This window comes from Narcine bancroftii, chromosome 3, assembly GCF_036971445.1.
Source record: "Narcine bancroftii isolate sNarBan1 chromosome 3, sNarBan1.hap1, whole genome shotgun sequence".
In the NCBI taxonomy this organism is placed as follows: Eukaryota; Metazoa; Chordata; class Chondrichthyes; order Torpediniformes; family Narcinidae; genus Narcine; species Narcine bancroftii.
In genome coordinates, this window is record NC_091471.1 from 246,138,239 (window position 1) to 246,158,527 (window position 20,289).

At 42.4% G+C, this 20,289-nt stretch overlaps 1 protein-coding gene across 5 annotated transcripts in view; it reads left to right on the plus strand.

Moving 5' to 3' along the window:
- Positions 1 to 8,438: 8,438 nt before the first annotated feature.
- The window catches only part of dcaf15 (DDB1 and CUL4 associated factor 15), a 34,072-nt gene continuing 22,221 nt past the window's right edge, over positions 8,439 to 20,289 (plus strand). For 4 of the 5 annotated variants that reach the window (XM_069927403.1, XM_069927408.1, XM_069927405.1 and 1 more), the window contains exons 1-5: positions 8,439 to 8,561; positions 16,036 to 16,133; positions 18,037 to 18,181; positions 19,242 to 19,348; positions 20,145 to 20,281. In XM_069927403.1, coding sequence (XP_069783504.1) covers positions 8,487 to 8,561; positions 16,036 to 16,133; positions 18,037 to 18,181; positions 19,242 to 19,348; positions 20,145 to 20,281 — 562 coding nt within the window. In that variant the 5' untranslated portion in view covers positions 8,439 to 8,486. Of the gene's footprint in view, positions 8,562 to 10,182; positions 10,257 to 16,035; positions 16,134 to 18,036; positions 18,182 to 19,241; positions 19,349 to 20,144; positions 20,282 to 20,289 lie in introns of all 5 variants that reach the window. The other variant, XM_069927404.1, reaches the window with a different exon arrangement.

Below are 20,289 nucleotides of genomic sequence, written 5' to 3' on the forward strand. Positions count from 1 at the left end.
TACAGGCGTTTCTCGCTCTTCCACACTCTCTACTATTTTCCCTATTTCTGTCATTACCAGTTCTAATCTTTGCATTTTATCTTCTGTTCTTTCATTTTAATTGCATTAAACTCTAATGACGACCATTCTTTTAGTGATCTCATTTGTTCTTCAAAAAAGACTTTATCTATATTCTCTTCATCAGTTTTACCTTTTATTTCTCTTTGTCCATCAGTTTTACCTTCTATTTCTCTGTGAAGATCTTGGTCTTCTTCTTCCTCTTCTTCTGTGTCTGTATCTGTGTTTGTGTCTGTGTCTCTTCTGTTTTTCCTGATGAGCTGCTTGTATCTCTTTGTCGGGCCTTTTCTTGCTGGGCCTCTTGTTGCTGGTCCTCCCCTCCTGGGGAGCTCGTCTGTTGTGCTTCCTGACGTTGGTCCTCTTGTCGGTTTTCCCTCCATCTATCTTCCACGTCTGTTTCATCGCTCCCTCTTCTGCTGTCTTCCTCATTCTCCAGGTGAGAGCCCTGGTGTCGGGCGTCCCTCAGCTGCTCGATCTTTGACAGCCCACTCCTCTGCTGAGCCCCCCTCCCGCCAGTGTCCTCTTTCTCCTTTGACTCCTCACGCATGCAGAGTTGCGCACTTTTGTTTGGCTCTGAGAGCCATTTTTGTAGTACACCGGCTGGTGGGTTGCAACTCCGCAGGGCAGGCACTGACCTCGAGAGTCGGACGCTCCTCGTTCCTTCGTGCAGGTAAGGCCTTCTTCTTTTTTCTCGAGTGACTTTTTAACTTTTTTTTTCCAGTTGTTCTTACTTTCTCCATCTTGGAAGCCATCTTCTTTCTCTTCTCTGTATCGTCATCTTCTATTTCTTATATTCTATTTTTGTTATACCTTGCTTTTTCCTAACTTTTTTCCTATTTTCTTGGAGAGGGCTGGTTTTCCCAACCGGCTACTAGTCCATCACATGACTCCTCATCAATAACTGAGCAGCCGCGGGTCCCCGTGTCCACAGCCAGCATGGGGTCGGGGGTTGGGGAGGGACAGTGGCCCTGTCACTGAGCGCTCCCTGCCATCAGCACCAACAGGTTCAAACTGACTTCAGACTGCAGGAAAATCCTTGTAAGTGTCAGCCTATATTCAAGGGAGTTAGGAAAACTGAGTATAAAGCTTGATCATTCACCCCTATTATTAGCAATAGAACTGGAGCACATCCCACCAAGAACATATAGATGAAGGTTAAACTCCATGCTACTTAAAAGACAGAAATTTAGGGAGTTTATTGAATGCCAAATTAAAACATATTTTGAAATAAACACAGGATCATAATTTACATTATGGGACGCAATGTAAGCCTTCATTAGAGGTTAGATAATAAGTTATGTGACTAAGATGAAAAAGGATTACAATCAGGAAATAGAGCAGTTGGAAAGGGAGATAGTAAGTACAGAAAAGGAATTAGTAAAAAGGAATGATATAACGAAAAGGAGAGAATTGGCAGACAAAAAAATTTAATACGAAACATTACAAATGTACAAGGTGGAGAAGAATATAATGAAAACAAAGCAAAAGTATTACGAACTGGGAGATAAAACATAAAATATTAGCCTGGCAACTTAAAGCAGAACAAGCTAAAAGAATGATACTGGCATCCAGGAAAAAGGATCACAAATTACATATAACCCAACAGAGTTTAATGAAAATTTTAAGGAATTTTATGATCAATTGTATCAAACTGAGAACGAGGGGAAAGATGATAAAATTTTTAGCTAAAATTGACCAGCTGAAATTGCAAGAAGAGGAACAAAACAAACTAATAAAACCATTTGAAATAGAGGAAGTACAGGATATATTAAAAAAAAGCTGCCGAACAATAAAACACCAGGAGAGGATGGATTCCCAATAGAATTTTATAAAACATTTAAAGAGTTAATAATTCCTCCTCTCTTGGAAGTAATGAACAAGATAGAAGAAACACAAAACTTGCCAGGTTCATGTAAGACAGCAATAATTACAATAATTCCAAAGACGGGGAAGGAATTAACACCAGCATCATATAGACCAATATCTCTACTTAACTCAGACTATAAGATAATAGCAAAATTATTAGCAAACAGATTGGCCAATTGTGTCCCTAAAATAGTAAAACAAGATCGAACTGGATTTATTAAGAAAAGAATAACAACGGACAATGTCTGCAAACTTATTAATCTAATCCATGCAATTCAAGGAAATAAGAAACTAACAGTGGCTGTTGCTCTAGACACAGAAAAAGCCTTTGACAGAGTAGAGTGGAATTACTTATTTAAAGTATTATAGAAGTTCAATCTACCAGAAAAATATATAAATTGGATGAAAGCATTGTATAATGGACCATTGGCGAAGGTAACAGTAAATGGATATGTATTGAGTCACTTTAAATTCAGTAGGTCAACTAGACAGGGATGTTCACTATCCCCCCTCATTGTTCGCCTTAGCAATAGAAGCTTTGGCAGAACTGATAAGAATAGAAAATAAATTAAAAGGGATAAAAATAAAGTAGAAGGAGTATAAAATCAGCTTATTTACAGATGACATCATAGTATACTTAACAGAACCAGAGGTATCAGTAAAAGAATTACATAAGAAATTGAAGGAATATGGAGAAATATTGGGGTACAAATATCTGGGTACAAGATCAACGCAAATAAAAGTGAAGTGATGCCAATGAATTTAAAAAAGAATCACCATTTAAATGGCAAGCACAAGCAATTCGATACCTAGGGATCAGGTTAGATAATAACTTAAGCCACTTGTACAAACTAAATTATCAGCCACTAATAAAGAAATTGCAGGAAGACTTAGAACATTGGAAAGAATTACCGCTAATGTTGATAGGGAGGGTAAACTACATTAAAATGAACATGTTCCCAAGGATATAATACTTATTTGAAATGTTATCAATTCCTTTAACAGAAAAATTCTTTAAGGAACTAAAGAGAATAATAAGGAAATTCTTGTGGAAAAGGAGGAATCCAAGGGTAGCGTTAGATAAATTAGCAGAGAGGTATAATCAAGGTGGTTTGCAGTTACCAAATTTTAGAAATTATTATAGAGCCGCACAATTAAGGAATTTATCAGATTTTTACCAGACAAGGGAAAAACCAGACTGGACTAAGATAGAACTAGATAAAATAAGGGAAAATGTACTGGAACATATACTTTATAAGTGGAATGAAAACCTGGTGCAATATAAAAACTCACCAGTACTGCATCATTTACTTAATACATGGAAGAAGGTCCATTTAGAAAAGAAAAAAACAAATTATCAAACACCAAAATTACTATTGACGCAAAATCCGCTGATCCCTTTAACAATAGACAGACAACCTTTCCTTTAGAGAATGGGAGAGAAAAGGAATCAAAAGAATAGAAAATTGTTTTTTGGGAAATAATTTATTAACATTTGAATAGTTGAAGTTGGAATAACTCATGGTACAATGTTGGCATATCATCAATTGAAAGCTTATTTAAAGGATAAATTGAGAAACAGCTTGAGATTACCTGAAGGAAGCAGCTTTGAATATGTGATTACAGACACACTGATAATTTAAAGATTTATAACCAACATGTACATTAAGCTGCAAGATAAGGAAAATGAAATAAACTATAAACCTAAGCAGAAGTGGGAAAAGGATCTAAACATAAAGATAAAAAAATGAAGCATGGGAAAAGTTATGTTCTGGAACTATGAAGAATACAATAAACACAAGGTTACGCATGATACAGTATAATTGGTTACACAGGGTATGTATCACTTCTCAAAAATTAAAAAAATGGAATTCAACATTATCAAATAGATGTTTTCGCTGTAAGAAGGAAATGGAAACAACATTACATGCATGTATGAAAGTGAATACGTTTTGGGAAGAACTAGATCAGATACTAAATAAAATTACAAAAAAAAATACCAAAAAAGCCAGAGATATTTCTTTTAAGTAATGTAAAAAGTAGAGAATTAGGCCTCAAATTGGATAAAGTGAAAAAAAAAATCATTATGATAGCCTCAGCTGTAGCAAAAAAATGTATAATGTCAACCTGGAAAATGGAAGAGAGCCTGAGAATACAGCAATGGAACTTGGAAATGAATAAATGTATTCCATTGGAAAAAATAACATATAATTGAAAAAAGAAAGTCACAAAGTTTGAACAAGTTTGGGAACCATACATTGAATATATCAGAGAGAGCTTGCCTATGAACTCCATCCTCTAAAATAAGAATGAAAATGATAAGAAGACAAAATGACGAGATTCGGTGCGTAATAAATAGATGACGCATTTTTCTTGTTTATTTTCCTTTGTGTGAAAATATTGTTTTATGGTTTTATTGTATTGTATATGTTGACTATTTATGAGTTTTGGAGGGGGTGGGTAGAGGGGAGAAAAAAGGAGGAAAAAAGGGGAGAAAAGACCACTGTGTAAATTTAATGAGAAACACTTGTACATATTTTGGTTGATATGGTTCATAGTGTGAAAAATTAAAAATTTTTAAAAAACGATTCAGGGTAGCAGATATAGGATGTGGTTGAGGAGGGGTAGCATGGATGGTGTAGTGGTTAGCACGACACTTTTACGGCACCAGCGATCGAGACCGGGGTGCGAATCCTGCTCTGTCTGAAGGAGTTTGAACGTTCTCCCCTTGTCTGAGTGGGTTTCCCCCGGGGATGCCAGTTTCTCAAAATGTACCGGGGAGGGGGAGGAAGTAGGTTAATGGGGTGTAAATTGAGCGGCATGGACCAGTGGCCTGTTACCACACTGCACGCCATCCTCGAATACGGACACAATTCCCGCGGATGGAGAATTCCCCTCTTCAACTCTCGGGGATGGAGAATTCCCTCCACAATTCTTGCAGATGGAGAATTCCCTCCACAACTCTGCGGATGGAGAATTCCCCTCCAGAACTCGTGCAGATGGAGAATTCCCTCCAGAACTCTCATGGATGGAGAATTTCCCTCCAGAACTCTCACGGATGGAGAATTCCCTCCACAACTCTCGCAGATGGAGAATTCCCTCCAGAAGTCTGCAGATGGAGAATTTCCTCCATAACTCTCATGGATGGAGAATTCCCTCCACAACTCTCATGGATGGAGAATTCCCTCCACAACTCTCATGGATGGAGAATTCCCTCCACAACTCTCAAGGATGGAGAATTCCCTCCACAACTCTCATGGATGGAGAATTCCCTCCACAACTCTATGGATGGAGAATTCCCTCCACAACTCTCATGGATGGAGAATTCCCTCCACAACTCTCATGGATGGAGAATTCCCTCCACAACTCTTACGGATAGAGAATTCCCTCCACAACTCTACAGATGGAGAATTCTCTCCACAACTCTCATGGATGCAGAATACCCTCCACAACTCTCACGGATGGAGAATTCCCTCCAGAACTCTTCCAGATGGAGAATTCCCTCCAGAACTCTCGCGGATGGAGAATTCCCTCCAGAACTCTCGTTGATGGACAATTCCGTCCACAACTCTCGCGGATGGAGAATTCCCTCCCTAAATCTCGCGGATGGAGAATTCCCTCCCCAACTCTCACGGATGGAGAATTCCCTCCAGAACTATCCGGATGGAGAATTCCCTCCACAACTCTTGCGGATGGAGAATTCCCTCCACATCTCTCGCGGATGGAGAATCTCCTCCACGACTCTTGCAGATGGATAATCCCCTCTAGAACTCTCGCGGATGGAGAATTCCCTCTGTAATAGTACGGATTCTATCACCAATGTGTATATGTACAGATTGTAGTGTAGGATGACTGTGATTGGCTGAGAGTGTAGCCACACCTACACTCCACAACTCTCATGGATGGAGAATTCCCTCCACAACTCTCATGGATGGAGGTCTTAAAGGATTGCTCCTAGCCAGAGCAGGTCATTCTGGAATGGTCAACCTACTTGTGATATGCTCCAGTCTTTTAGTTAATAAAAGCCTTTGTTTGGATCAACAAGTCTTTGGTTCTTTTGACGCACTTTACACCCTCCAGAACTCTGCAGATGGACAATTCCCTCCACAACACTGCAGATGGAGAATTCGCCTCCACAATGCTCGCGGATGGAGAATTTCCTTCAGAACTCTGCGTATGATGAATCCCCTCCAGAACTCTGTGGATGGAGAATCCCCTCCAGAACTCTCACGGATGGAGAATTCCCTCCAGAACTCTCGAGGATGGAGAATTCCCTCCAGAACTCTGGTGAGACCCCACCTGGAGTATTGTGTGCAGTTTTGGTCATCTTATCTAAGGAAGGATGTTCTTGCAATGGAGGGAGTGCAGAGGCGATTCACCAGGCTGATACCTGGAATGGCAGGAATGACTGATGAGGAAAGATTGCGCAAATTGGGATTGTACTCGCTGGAGTTTAGAAGATTGAGAGGGGATCTCATAGAGACCTATAAAATTCTGGCAGGACTGGACAGAATGGATGCAGATGGGATGTTTCCAATGATGGGAAAATCCAGAACCCGGGGCCATGGTTTGAGGATAATAGGCAAACCATTTAGGACCAAGATGAGGAGGAATTTCTTTACCCAGAGGGTGGTGAATCTGTGGAATTCATTGCCACAGAGGGCAGTAGAGGCAGGTTCATTAAATATATTTAAGAGGGAATTAGATATATTTCTTTAGTATAAGGGTATTAAAGGTTACGGAGAGAAGGCGGGGACGGGGTACTGAACTTTAAGATCAGCCATGATCTCATTGAATGGCGGAGCAGGCTCAAAGGGTCGAATTACCTACTCCTGCTCCTATCTTCTATGTTTCTATTTCTCGCAGATGGAGAATCCCCTCCACGACTCTTGCAGATGGATAATCCCCTCTAGAACTCACGCGGATGGAGAATTCTCTCTGTGATAGTACGGATTCTATCACCAATGTGTATATGTACAGATTATAGTGTAGGATTACTGTGATTGGCTGAGAGTGTAGCCACACCTACTGGCAGGTCTTAAAGGATTGCTCCTAGCTAGAACAGGTAATTCTGGATTGGTCAACCTACTTGTGATATGCTCCAGTCTTTTAGTTAATAAAAGCCTTGGTTTGGATCAACAAGTCTTTGGTTCTTTTGACGCACTTTACACACTCCAGAACTCTGCAGATGGACAATTCCCTCCACAACTCTGCAGATGGAGAATTCGCCTCCACAACGCTCGCGGATGGAGAATTTCTTCCAGAACTCTGCGTATGATGAATCCCCTCAAGAACTCTACGGATGGAGAATTCCCTTCCACAACTCTCGCGGATGGAGAATTCCCTCCAGAACTCTTGTGGATGGAGAATTCCCTCCAGAACTCTCACGGATGGAGAATTCCCTCCTGAACCCTTGCGTATGGAGAATTCCCTTCCACAACTCTCGCGGATGGAGAATTCCCTCCAGAACTCTTGTGGATGGAGAATTCCCTCCAGAACTCTCACGGATGGAGAATTCCCTCCTGAACCCTTGCGTATGGAGAATTCCCTCCACAATTCTTGCGGATGGAGAATCACCTCCAGAACTCTTGCGGATGGAGAATACCCTCCTGAACTCTTGCGGATGGAGAATTACCTCTACAATTCTTGCGGATGGATAATTCCCTCCTGAACTCTTGTGGATGGAGAATACCCTCCACAACTCTTGCGGATGAAGAATTCCCTCCAGAACTCTTGCGGATGGAGAATTCCCTCCAGAACTCTTGCCGATGGAGAATCCCCTCCACAACTCTTGCGGATGGAGAATCCCCTCCACAACTCTTGTGGATGGAGAATTCCCTCCTGGACTCTTGCGGATGGAGAATCCCCTCCAGAACTCTTGCAGATGGTGAATACCCTCCTGAACTCTTGCGGTTGGAGAATTTCCTTCTGAAGTCTTACGGATGGAGAATTCCCTCCAGAACTCTTGCAGATGGAGAATTCCCTCCACAACTCTCGCGGATGGAGAATTCCCTCCAGAAACCTGCTGATGGAGAATTCCTTCCAGATCTCTTGCGGATGATGAATTCCCTCCAGAACTCTTGCGGATGGAGTATTCCCTCCAGAACTCTGCGGTAGAGAGGAATAAAACGCAAAAGTCTGCATTCAATGTGATTGGTGTAAAAAAACAATAAACTGGTACCTCGATGAAGGGCTCAAGCCCAAAACGTTGGTGAGATATCTTTACCTTTGCTGCATTAAATGAGCTGCGGTAGAAAGTACAGTTTGAATTTAAAAGCAATTTCAAGAGAAATTAATCCATAAGAATTGAATGTCCTGTTCACTGGACAACCTGATGTGCTTGACTGGAGGCCAATAAATGGCCCCTTCTCATCTTGGCGGCTGCCACTCTCCCCGTCCTGCAGGGGCCGCTGCTCGGAGAAGCCGAACTGATTGACACGGCGGTCGCCGACCAATAGCGGGCGGCTGCCGGGGCCGGGAGGGAGCCAATGGAGAGGGGAGTGGGGGGCGGGTCGACAGGACCGAATGGGCTTGCGCCGTAGCTCGGCGGTTGGAGGGAGAAGATGGCGCCGGGCCGGAGTAAGGTCCCAGTGGCGAGGAGGAAAAACAATGTCCTGAGGAGCTTGTACCGGATGAAGGTACTCGGAGCGGCGGCGGCGGAGCGGGACTGGTAACGCCAAATGCTGCATTTGCCACGGGGGGATAGCCACCCAAATAAAGCTCAGGGGGGATGGAGGTCATGCTCCCAGTCACTAACTGGGCAGAGGTTTGACCCTGTCCCATTGTAACGTGGACCACAGTGAAGCACCTTCATTGGGGTTATATTTCAGTAACTCACCCCACCCCCGGTTCTAGTTGCATTTTAATATTTGCAATCATTGCAAAACTATTTCTTATTGCATTCCTGCAGAATTTTTAATGACTTCCCTTCCCCAACCTTTCCAGGATGCCCCAAGGTACAGACAAAGAAGTACTTTCAATTAGGGAAATGCTTTTGTAAACTGAAAGTTCCCCTTTGGTGGGGGTGGGAGGGGTGGAATGGGGTGGGGGGGGGGTGGAGTGGGGTGGGGGGGGTGGAGTGGGGTGGGGGGGGTGGAGTGGGGTGGGGGGGGGGTGGAGTGGGGTGGGGGGATGGTCCCGCTAAGTAGATAATGCCAGTCAAGGAGTTTTAAAATATCCTCAGTTTACCCCCCCCCCCACCCCCAAATCTATTGATGCGAAAGCAGCATTTCGTTTTACTGAGTTTATTTTTCAAGTGATACCTTTGGGCTAAATACAGAAATGTTTTGCGGACTGAATCGTGGGCTGGTCAGCAATTTAATGCAGTGGTACCTCTGCCAGTGTTTCTGATTGTGAGTTTGTTGTGGTACAATGTGTATGTGCCTGAAATTCTGCAGCTGAATGGGTACTTGTAAAGCATCTATAATGGGAGACTAATAGAGATACCTTTAAGGCAGGGGTTCCCTAATAGAGATACCTTTAAGGCAGGGGTTCCCAACCTTTTTGTTCCTCTGTATTCCTTGGGCATTTTTATAGGTTCCTGTGTACCCCTAAAAATTAAGATCTAAAAAAAATCGACGTTGTGCAATCTGACTGCAGATTACAACACCATGTATTGTACAGTAGTGGTTATTCTCTCAGACCCAATGTACTCCCTGAAAAGTGCGAGTGTACCACTGGGGGTAAATGTACCCCAGGTTGGGAACCCCTGCTTTAAGGAGACGATCAGTACAACAAGACATAATGAATATTCACAGTGATTTGAGTGCAAAAAATGTGACATGCGATAGTGCAGACAGTCCACGACTACCTCACTGAGGGGAGGTTCAAGATTCTGGTGGCACTTGGGAAGAAACTGTTCTTGAACCAGGAGATGCTGGTTTTCTACCTGAAGTTAACAGTATTGTCCTATAAAATGGGGGCTAACTGGGAAACTTTCTTGGCTAATGACCTGGGGATCAGGCAATTCGAAAGGTCCTAACTGGGCAAGCCTGGTCAAAATCGACTCGGATCCCAGACTTACCTCGGAGGTGTTCTGGGAACCTGGGAAAACTTACCGGGGTGTCCTCCTCTGCCAATTTGAAAGAACAGAATGGCTTACCTGTTGATGTTTGCGCTTGGTGTGTGTGCATCACCAAGGCAGACCGTTGGCAGCTTCATTTGCTCAGCGGATATAAGCTGTTGTTCCTCCACTGCTTGCTGCTTACAACTGATGACGATGTTCACAATACTTGTCTGCTTTGTTATTGCACCATGTAGTTGCAGGACCAGCATCCATCGATCCCTCCTGTCCGCCTTTAGAACTGCGCGATTTGACTTCGGCAGGACTTCTGGTGAGTCTGTGGCATGTCACTCACCACGCCATTGCAGGGGCAGGATCCCCCTTAAATCGCAGGGTTATCGATTTAGCAGGTAAGTTCGCCTGCATTTTGAAAGGACCGGGAGGTGCCGACTACCCAGTAACCTCACCCGGGTCCTAGGAGGGCTGTAGTTTGAAAAGACCAATTGAGAAGAGGTTGTGACCAGGACGATGGGGTCATTTATGATGTTGGCTCCTTGTGATTGATCTGCTTTGTGTTTGCTACCTTCTGTAGCCTTCTGTGTTCCTGGGCTCTTGTATTGCTAAACCAGGCTGTGATTCAACCATTCACTATACTTTTCATAGGGAGACCTGATTGTTATTGTTCACTTGGACCTGGAATTTGGACATGCACTGATTTGTTACTACCCCCTATATTTTGAAAAATAAATTTTCCTGAGGTTCTGCGAGGATCTTCGTGTGAATGTCTGTCCTCTGTTAGTGCTCTTGCCATTTCATGGTGCAGTGTACTACTTAAGAGGTGTTAGTTTATTTGAAATTTATTTAAAATAATTGAGGACGTCCTCCATCCTGCACGCAGAATTTTTCAGCTACTCCCATTGGGAAAGCGATGCTGGAGTATCAGAATCTGAGCCATTGAAAAATGGCCCAGGCCCAAAATGTCGTGAATAATAGTTATATGGTTATGGTTATATCTTTACCTCCTAAGGGCGCTGAGTTTCTCCAGCATTTCAGTGCGATTACTATAATCGCAGCGTCTGCAGATTTTTGTGTTTCACTCAGAGCCAGCACCACTGGACTGAGGGACAGCTTCTTCCCATGGGCAGTGAGAAGGCTGTTTGACGAAAGGAACTGCTCCCACTGACCAAGCCTTGTAGTCATGAAACAACATTCATATTTATTTGGATATATGAATACTTGTCCGATATATGTATTGTGTCTGCATGTTTTGCACCGTTGACCAGAGAACGCTGTTTTGTCAGGTTGTACTTGTACAATCAGATGACAATAAACTTGACTTGTCCCAAAATAGCCAGACCAATGAGAGCGGTTCTCCTGTGAACAGACCAGAAGGTTAGCATTTCATCTCGCTGTGAATAGACCACGGTGTACAGAGTTATAGTGAAAAGGGAGATCGATTAGCACCAACCACCCTTACGGGGGAGGGGGGGGAGAATCTGCCTTTAAGCCTTCTCCCCAATGGATGGAGGGAAGAGTGTCGAGAATGTGATGGTCTTTCAGTGCAGTGTGATGGCTGCCGCCTTTCTTGGAGGACGGGAGGTGTAGATGGACTCCATGGAGGAGAGGACGTTCTCTTTATGCACTGAGATCCTTTCACTACCTTCAGTGATTTCTTCTGATCTTGAGCAGAGCAGCTCCTGTACCATGGTGTGTGAAGCATTCGGTCAGTCTGGTTTTGATGGTGCATCTGTAGGAGTTTTTGAGGACCAGGGAGAACATGGTCTTCGGAGAAAGTAGCCTTCCTGAACATTGTGTTGGCATTTTTCTCCCAGGTAAGGTCATTGGAGATATTTATTCCCAAGAATCTGTCTGCAGTAGAGGTCTGAAAATCTGGACTGCACGGGGATCGGGTTGGTCAGGATTTTCAGATTTTCTGGATTCTCAGGCAGTTCTTTTAGAATTCAAATTTAAAGGGCCACTGCTTGTGTATGGAACACTTGCAACTTCTACTGTATTGCTTGACACTTCTTTTGCTTTCTTTAAGTACTTTTGTAGATTACCTTGTTTACGACATTCCAGTATCTGTGATAAGATTATTCTGCACCATGTACGCATGCAGTGTCTTGAAGGCTGAATCTTTGGTGCGGTTCCACAAATTTAATAACCATTTCCATCTGCTTTTCTGCAGTAGTCTTTATTTATATCACAAATTGTAGATTTTCTGATGTCGTATGTTGCACACACCACTTTCTAGTTTCTTAATTATTTCAAGTTTGTCATCAGTTTCAATGTGTTCTCCTCCTTTCTCTTCACCTCATGAAGTTTATCTGTTTTAGGATCCATTATTATGGGTTTGTAAATAAGGATACTAGCTATGGTTGCCGCTATGCTTCTCTGGCGCTTACGCATGCGTGTAAAATCCCGCTAAATTTTAGAAGTTTGAGAGTTTTTGAAAGGTCAGTATTCTTGGGTGGTCTGGATTTTCTCCTGTATTCCTTGACTTCAGCACCATTAACGTGGACAAGTGTGCGGACTCTGCCCCTTGGACATCACTGATCATCTCTTTCATCTTATTGACGTTGCAAAGTTGTTATCTTGGCACTTCACTTGTATAATCCCGTTATGGTACTCCCATTATGGCCTTCTCTACATTGGAGAGACTGGGCGCAGACTGGGAGATCACTTCACTTAACATCTATGCTTTGTCCGCATCATTGACAGGGATCTCCCATACTCCCATGTCTGTCCATGACCTTGTGTACTATCCCACCAAGACCACCTGTAATGTGGAGGAACAACATCTGATTTTCTGTCTGTGTTCTCCAGCCAAAGGGCATTAACATTGATCTCTCTGGTTTCTGCTAAACTACTCTCCCCCTTCTTCTTTCCCTCAGCTCTCAACCCCCCCCCCCCCACCTCCCTCTCTATTCACTTAGCCATCCCTCCTGCCTTTGGGATCATGCTCCTGCCCTCACCTCTCTCCCTTTCCTTTTTGTTTGGATGCTCCCTACCTTTTTCCATAGAACATTACAGCACAAAAACAGGCCACTTTGGCCCTTTTAGTTGTGCCAAACATTTTTTTGCTTAGTCCCACTGACCTGCACTCAGTCCATAGTTCTCCACACCTCTTTCATCCATTTACCTGTCCAAATTCTTCTTAAATGTTATAATTGAGCCCGTATTCACCACTTCAGTTGGCAGCTCGTTCCACACTCCCATCACTCTCTGTGTGAAGAAGTTTCCCCCTAAACTTTCACCTTTAACCCATGTCCTCTGGTTTGTATCTCACCTACTCTCAATGGTTAAAGCCTTTCTACATTTACGCTGTCTATCCCCTTGATAATTTTGTACATCTCTGTCAAATCTCTCCTCATTCTACATTCCAGGGAGTGAAGTCATAAGCTTTCCCGTAACTCAGTTTGTGAAGTCCAGGCAACATCCTAATCAATCTTCTCTGCTCTCTTTCTATCTTATTGATAACTATCCTGTAGTTAGGTGACCAAAGCTGCACACAATACTCCAAATTAGGCCTCACCAATGTTTTATACAACTTTACCATAACATCCTAACAACTATGCTTAATACCTGTACTTTGATTTATGAAGTCCAATGTGCCAAAAGCTCTCTTTACAACCTTATCCATCTGTGACTCCACTTTCAGGGAATTGTAGCTGTATTCCTAGATCCCTCTATTCTATCACACTGCTCAGTGCCCTTCCATTCACCTTGTATGTCCCTTATTAGTTTGTCCTTCCAAAATACAACCCCTCACACTTGTCTGCATTAAATTCCATCGGCCATTTTCAGCCCATTTTTCCAGCTGGTCCAGATCCCTCTGCAAGCTTTGAAAATCTTCTTCACAATGTCTCCAATCTTAGTGTCATCTGCAGACTTACTGATCCATTTACCAGATTATCATCCGGATCATTGATATAGTTGACAAACAGCAAATATCCCAGCACTGATCCCTGAGGCAACACCACTGATCACAGGCCACCAAGCTGGAGAAGCAATCATCCACCACTACTCTCTGGCTTCTGCCCAGCCATTTTCGAATCCAGTTCACTAATTCACCATGAATACCTAGCGTCTTAAAGCTAGGTATTCCCATGTGGGACCTTGTCAAAGGCCTTACTAAAGTCCATGTAGATGAAATCCACAGCCTTTCCTTCGTCAACTTTCCTGGTAACCTCCTCGAAAAACTCTACGTAGATGAAGGGCTCAAGCCCAAAACATCAGTTAGTTATCTTATATTTGCTGAGTTTCTCCTGCATTACGATTTTACTTCAACTGTAGTGTCTGCAGACTTTTATGTTCTATTTCTGTTATCTTGGCACCATGTGACTCGTCTTTCAGTCATGTTCCTGTATTCAGACTCAGACTTTGATGCCCAGCCAACTACCATGGATAGTGTTCAGTTGCAACCTCTTTGGGCTGATGTGGGCCAGACTGTAGCAATTCAGCACAGATGTGGGGCTCAGGGTTGTATCCTGACCAATCGCTCCCGCCGTATGTTCACAGGCAACGAAGGTCTATGGCAATTATTCTCAAATGTGAGCTCTGGAGACCACAGCACATTTAAGCAAAAATCTTGTTTTCTTTGCACCTTGCATAACAATTTTTTATGCAGTTTGTAGGATAGAAGTATGGCACAAACCAAAACTTTGCCTAAAACGAGCATAGTCCAAGGCAGGGGGCAGAGTTGGAATGGTCAATGATAGACACTAGCCACACAAGTGATTGTAGGTGCAGGAATCTGGAGCAAAAACAAACTGCTGGAGGATCTAAAAAGGCATTTGAGGAAGTGAAGAGCTGGTCAAAGTTTCAGTCCAAGGCTGTATCAGGATTTAACCTGAAATGTAGGCCCTTTACCTCCACATATGCTGCTTGACTCATTGGGTTCCTTCAGCATTTTGTTTAATTTGGTACAGATACAGGCAGTTGAGCTTGTTGGCATAGATAAATGGGTCATAGAGGAGGTTTTGAGCAAGGGTGACCTGTGGAGTATATTAGTGAGAGGGTTACCAGAAGCTCCTATCATATCAAAGAGGAGGTCATGAGAAAGAGCCAAGAAATTGGGCTGCTCAGTCAAAACATGAGACAGTTACCCCCTTTATCTCCACCAATGACCCATCCTCATGGTGCCAGCAGGATGCAGTCATACACACTTCACAGCCACATTGCTCTCCCAACCTCTGCACATTGGCTTTGTGGCTTGCATTCAGTTGTAGCTACTCATTCCACATTTGTTGTTAAATTGGGTAGGTTAATCCAGAAATACAGATTTCTTGGGGTGGAACAGACTAATCATACTCTTTTGGAGCCTGCATACTCCTGTAGCAGCTGGAGCAAGTGGCACTCGAAGACACAGGAAGGTGTATTGTTGGATACTCTCCTTTTGCTTTACTTTTGAATTCTCCTTGGTCCCATCAGAAAGGCTCTGTGCTCACTGCTTTCCTGGATGTTACATCTTTGTAAGATGATGAGCACTGTTAAAAGTTTGATACTTTCAGAATCAGAATTTATTGTCATGAACATGCTACAAAACTTATTTTATAGCAGTATCACAGTGCAAACATTATTTAAACCACCTTACGAAATAAAAATAGTGCAAGAAAAAGACAAAGTGAGGCAGTGTCTTTGGTTCATTGATCATTCAGGAATCTGATGGCGGAGGGGAAGAAGCCGTCCCTGTGTCACTGAGGGCTCGTCTTCAGGCTCCTTTACCTTTTTCCTGATGGTAGCGGAGTAAAGAGGGGATGGCCTGGGAGGCGGGTCTCCTTGAGGATAGAGGCTACCTTTTGTGCATGTCCTCAAGGGAGTGAAGGCTGATGCCTGTGATGTCGTAGGCCGAGTTAACAACTCTGGAGTTTTTCTTATCCTAGGGCGTTAGTACCTCTGTACCAGACAGTGATGCAACCAGCCTGAATGCTCTCCACGGTACACCTGTAGAAGTTGTCTCAACTAACTGGGGAGATGGGAAAAAAAAATTTCTGCTGGTTTGAACCTAGGTCTGAAGGGCCTAATTTGAACAATTGGATGCCCATTGTCATGTGCTCTAATTTGGTTGGCTGCAGTTAAATGTTACATATTTCATTTTTTTATTCCAGATAACTGGCCAATTCTCCCATCGAATGTTTCAGAAATTACCACCGATTCTTTGTGTTCCCTTGAAAAACATTGTGGATGATGATTATTTACTAGCTGGGTATGTAAACTTTCCTAAGTCAGCAGGCATTATCATCTTCTTTTGTGACATTCAGTGGTCGATTTGTTTATTAAACAAATAGAATCCAGAGCCCCCAGGTTCTGGAAATGATAGTGGGAGATGCAGTGTAAATTAGTGATACCAGGACACCAAAGGTTATATTACAAGGAGGGATGGCGGTGTGTTTTATTCTGGAGTTTAGAAGTTTATGGCATAATGCGATTGAAGTTTCAAAATATCGGGGATATTGCTGCGCTCGATGGATTAAAAATTATTTCACTGGTTGGGGAACATTGGATGAGGGAATAGTGTCTAAAGATTAAAGCCTGACATTGAAGTAAACACTTCTGCAAATGGTATTGGAATTTTGGACTTTAATTTTTCAGATTTCCAATCAAGTCACCAATGCTTATCTGCAATACATTAAAACCCCTGTCAGCCAGAATTCAAGCAACCAGTAAAAAAACTGTGGAAACAAAATAAGTTTTAAAAAAAAGTTTTTTTTAGTTCACCAATTGTGCAATCCCAAGTAACTGGAAAATTCACTTATTTGGCATCTTCCAATCCCCATAAGGTGCTGGATACTGTGGCTTTACTGTATTTGACATTGATAGATTTTTGATAAGCAAAAATATAAAGAGAACTGGAGCAAAAAGTGAGATTTGATCAGCCATGGCTTCATTGAATGCACAGCAGGCTTGAGGCTCCATTGCCTGCCTTTGACCTCCAACAATATCTGAATAGTTTTCAGATTCATACACATTTCCGTCAGAATTGGGAATTGTTTAAGTTTTGAGATGCCTGTAAAAATGAGGAGAGGAAAAATAAAAGGAAAGATTTGTGATAGATTGGAGAATAGGAGAGGTTAAATGAGGAAAAACAAGGAGATAAAGAAATGGAGCTTTTACTACTGTAATAAACAAAATTATTTGTAAGGGATGCAGAAAATGTGGAATTAAAAATGTGCTTTGAGCCTTGGGCTCAATTACTTAAAATAATGAACATTTCTCATGGGTCATTTGGCCACACTGTCCTGTACCACCAATCAGGTAGATCTTCCTGATGTGCTGGTCAGGAAAGTTGTTAATTTGAGTCAAAGTTTGGTCTGAATCTCGTCTCAACCAGAACAGGAACTGGAATATTGCTGTCATCTTTCAAGGGTGAGGAATGATCCAATATTCCTTTTGAGAATGTACTGTACCATATAGTTCATGGGAGGTTATATATAAACTCTACCTTTTGAATGATTAAACAAAGAACGTGAAATCAAATGCACGACGAGAGTTGGTATGTGTTGACCATGAAGAGCATAAAATTAATTTCTTTGATTCTTTCACATATTCATCTGCTTATCGTTGTGTACACACACATAAATGCAGTATCACACAACAGTGAATGACTGGATAGAATAGCAGTGCGGTCATCTTAGACAAAGCACATGAGGTAAACCATGCTGCACAATTGTATCTTGGCAGGTCAACTAAAGTAGTCGGAAGATAAGGAGAGGCTAGGTCAAAAACACCTAAGTGTTGGGGTTTAATGGATTGATTTTATGCTTTTTACACTATTTGATGCTTCGTTGAAGATTCAACCTTGTATAGCAATCAGAATATCTTTATTGAAATGACAGAGTTATTTCTACTAGGGGTGGCATGGTTGGTAGTGGTTAGTGCCACACCTTTGCAGCATCAGTGATTGGAATCGGGGTTTGAATCCCATGCTGTTTGTACATTGTCTGTGTGGGTTTTCCCTGAGGGCTCCATTTTCCTCCCACTATTTGAAACATACCAGGGGTGGAGATTAATGGGCGACAGGGGCTAGTGTACTGAAATGGCCTGTTACCGTGCTATATGTATTTCTAAAAAATCCATCTCTTCTGTGTTCTCTTTCCATGCTTCCACAGCCATATATTCCTTGGTTTTACAAAGTGTGGTGGATATGTGTTGTCCTACACCAGGGATGTCCCCGAGCAAGAGTTTGATGAATTACCCTACTATGTGTACTACCTTTACTGGTGGAAGTTCAACATCCATGACAAGTTGAAAAAGGTGAGTAGCAGTGATTTATTTTTAGAGAAAGTAGACCAAATTTGGTGACTCACGTAGACCTCGGAATGTGTGTCGTGACTATTTTGTCCTCTACCTTTGGGGATTTTATTCTATATTGGGTTCGCAGTGACTTGCAATTGCATAATGCTTTGAATATGATTAAAAACATCTGATTGATCAAAACACAAACATTAGGGTAGCTAATCAAAGATTAAAAGCAAGTAATATTAGGGAGAAATGAAGAGAGATTTTAAAAGGGAACTTCATGATCATGGCCTCTGCAGTGGAAAGCACAGTTGCACTTTGAACAGTAGTGTCAGAATAGGCCCTTCAGCTCACAATGTCTGTCAACCAATATAAATTGCACATCTGCCTCCATATGACCTATATCCCTCTGCTCTCAGCCAGTTCATCTGTTTAATGCCTTTGAAACATGGCTTATGCATCTGCCTCCACCACTTTCTCCAGCAGCATCTTCCAGGCACGAACCACTCACTGAGGAGAAAAAAATCTTGCTTTGTAAACCTTCCTTAAACTTTCACATTTTCACCTTAAAGCTATGCCCTCCAATATTCCCCTTTCCACCCTGGGAAAAAGGTTAACTGCTTACCTCAGTGGTTCTCAACCCACCCCACCCCCCCAACAACTCTCACATACTACCTTAAGTAATCCCTTACTAACCACAGAGCACTTATGGCATCCTACAGTTAGCGTAATGGTTAGGGTTTTAATCTGGCACTGTCTGTCAGGAGTTTGTGCATTCTCTCCGTGTCTGCATAGGTACTCCAGTATCTTCACACCCTTCAAAACATACCGGGGGGGGGGGGATTGTAGATCAATTGGGTATAATGGGCGGCATGGGCTCATGGGCCGAAAGGTTGAGATTTAACCCAAGGTTGGGAGGGATTTCAAATTCAAGTACTTTTCCACCATTGTACCCGTGTAGATTGGCTATGCATAACCCTGCAAACTTTTATTTAAAGAAGCTTGGAAGTTGATTACTTTGCTTGGAAAAAGACAACTGAAGCTTTATTTTCTCCTCTGCTTTATTGAATTTTAGGTCAGGCAAGTCCACCTTTTCAAAGATCAGGAGGTATACAGTGATCTGTACCTAACTGTGTGTGAATGGCCAAGCGATCCCTCAAAGCTTATTGTGTTCGGGTTCAAGTAAGTAATCTAAGAACAAGATTTCAATAGGAGCTTTCACACTGCCCCTGAAGGCCAATATTTAATCACCTTTTTACTGTTTCACTTACCTGTGTGAACACAACCATCATGGAATGGAAGGTCATTTTCAACCCAGTACTTATCCACAAAGGTAGGTAGTACAGAGCCGATGTGAAATGCATCACCTCCAGTGTAAAAGGCTTACCCATCTTCCTGGGACACCAATGCTATAATGCTGCAGGTCCTGACTCCTTTTGCACCAGGATGCCAGGTCCCTGTGTAAAAAGTCGCACTGAAATGGCTTTTCTTGGTTCAGTGTGAAATGCTCCTAATTGTTGCTACTGGAAATGCAAGTCTTCCTCTTGCCTCTGATTCAGGTGGATGTGAGCTCAAGCTCTGCTCCATAAATATGAAATTTAGGCAGCCTTTGGTGTGCTTTGACAGTAACCAATATTTCTCTCTCACTGTATTTTAAGCATAAGAATTATCAAATACCCATCTTGAAATATGTATCATCCAAAATAAATCAACTCATTAGGTTTTTGAGTGATCTTGCTATTTTGGTGGGTTTAATTTTAATATTTTTTTCTGCTTTTTGGCTTTTTCTAACAGGGATAGGGAGGTGACAATGCCATTGAATCCCTCCCACGTCTAGCTGCTAGAAGTATGAGAGATTTCCGTTCATTTGGATTTGTCACAGATGGGGCATGGGATGTTTGAGAGATTTTTTTGTAAGCTTTCTCAAAAAAAAATCTGCTTTCCTTCTGTGGCTAAAGTGTGATGTTTTTTCACGCAGCATTCGGTCAGTAAAGGATCTGCTGATAAATATGGTTATGAGTGATGAAAACGATAGAGATATTTATATTACAACTGTCGCCACACCACCATTTGTACTCTGTCCTGACTGCAGAGACATGGCCTTGCTTAATACAGGTATGAAG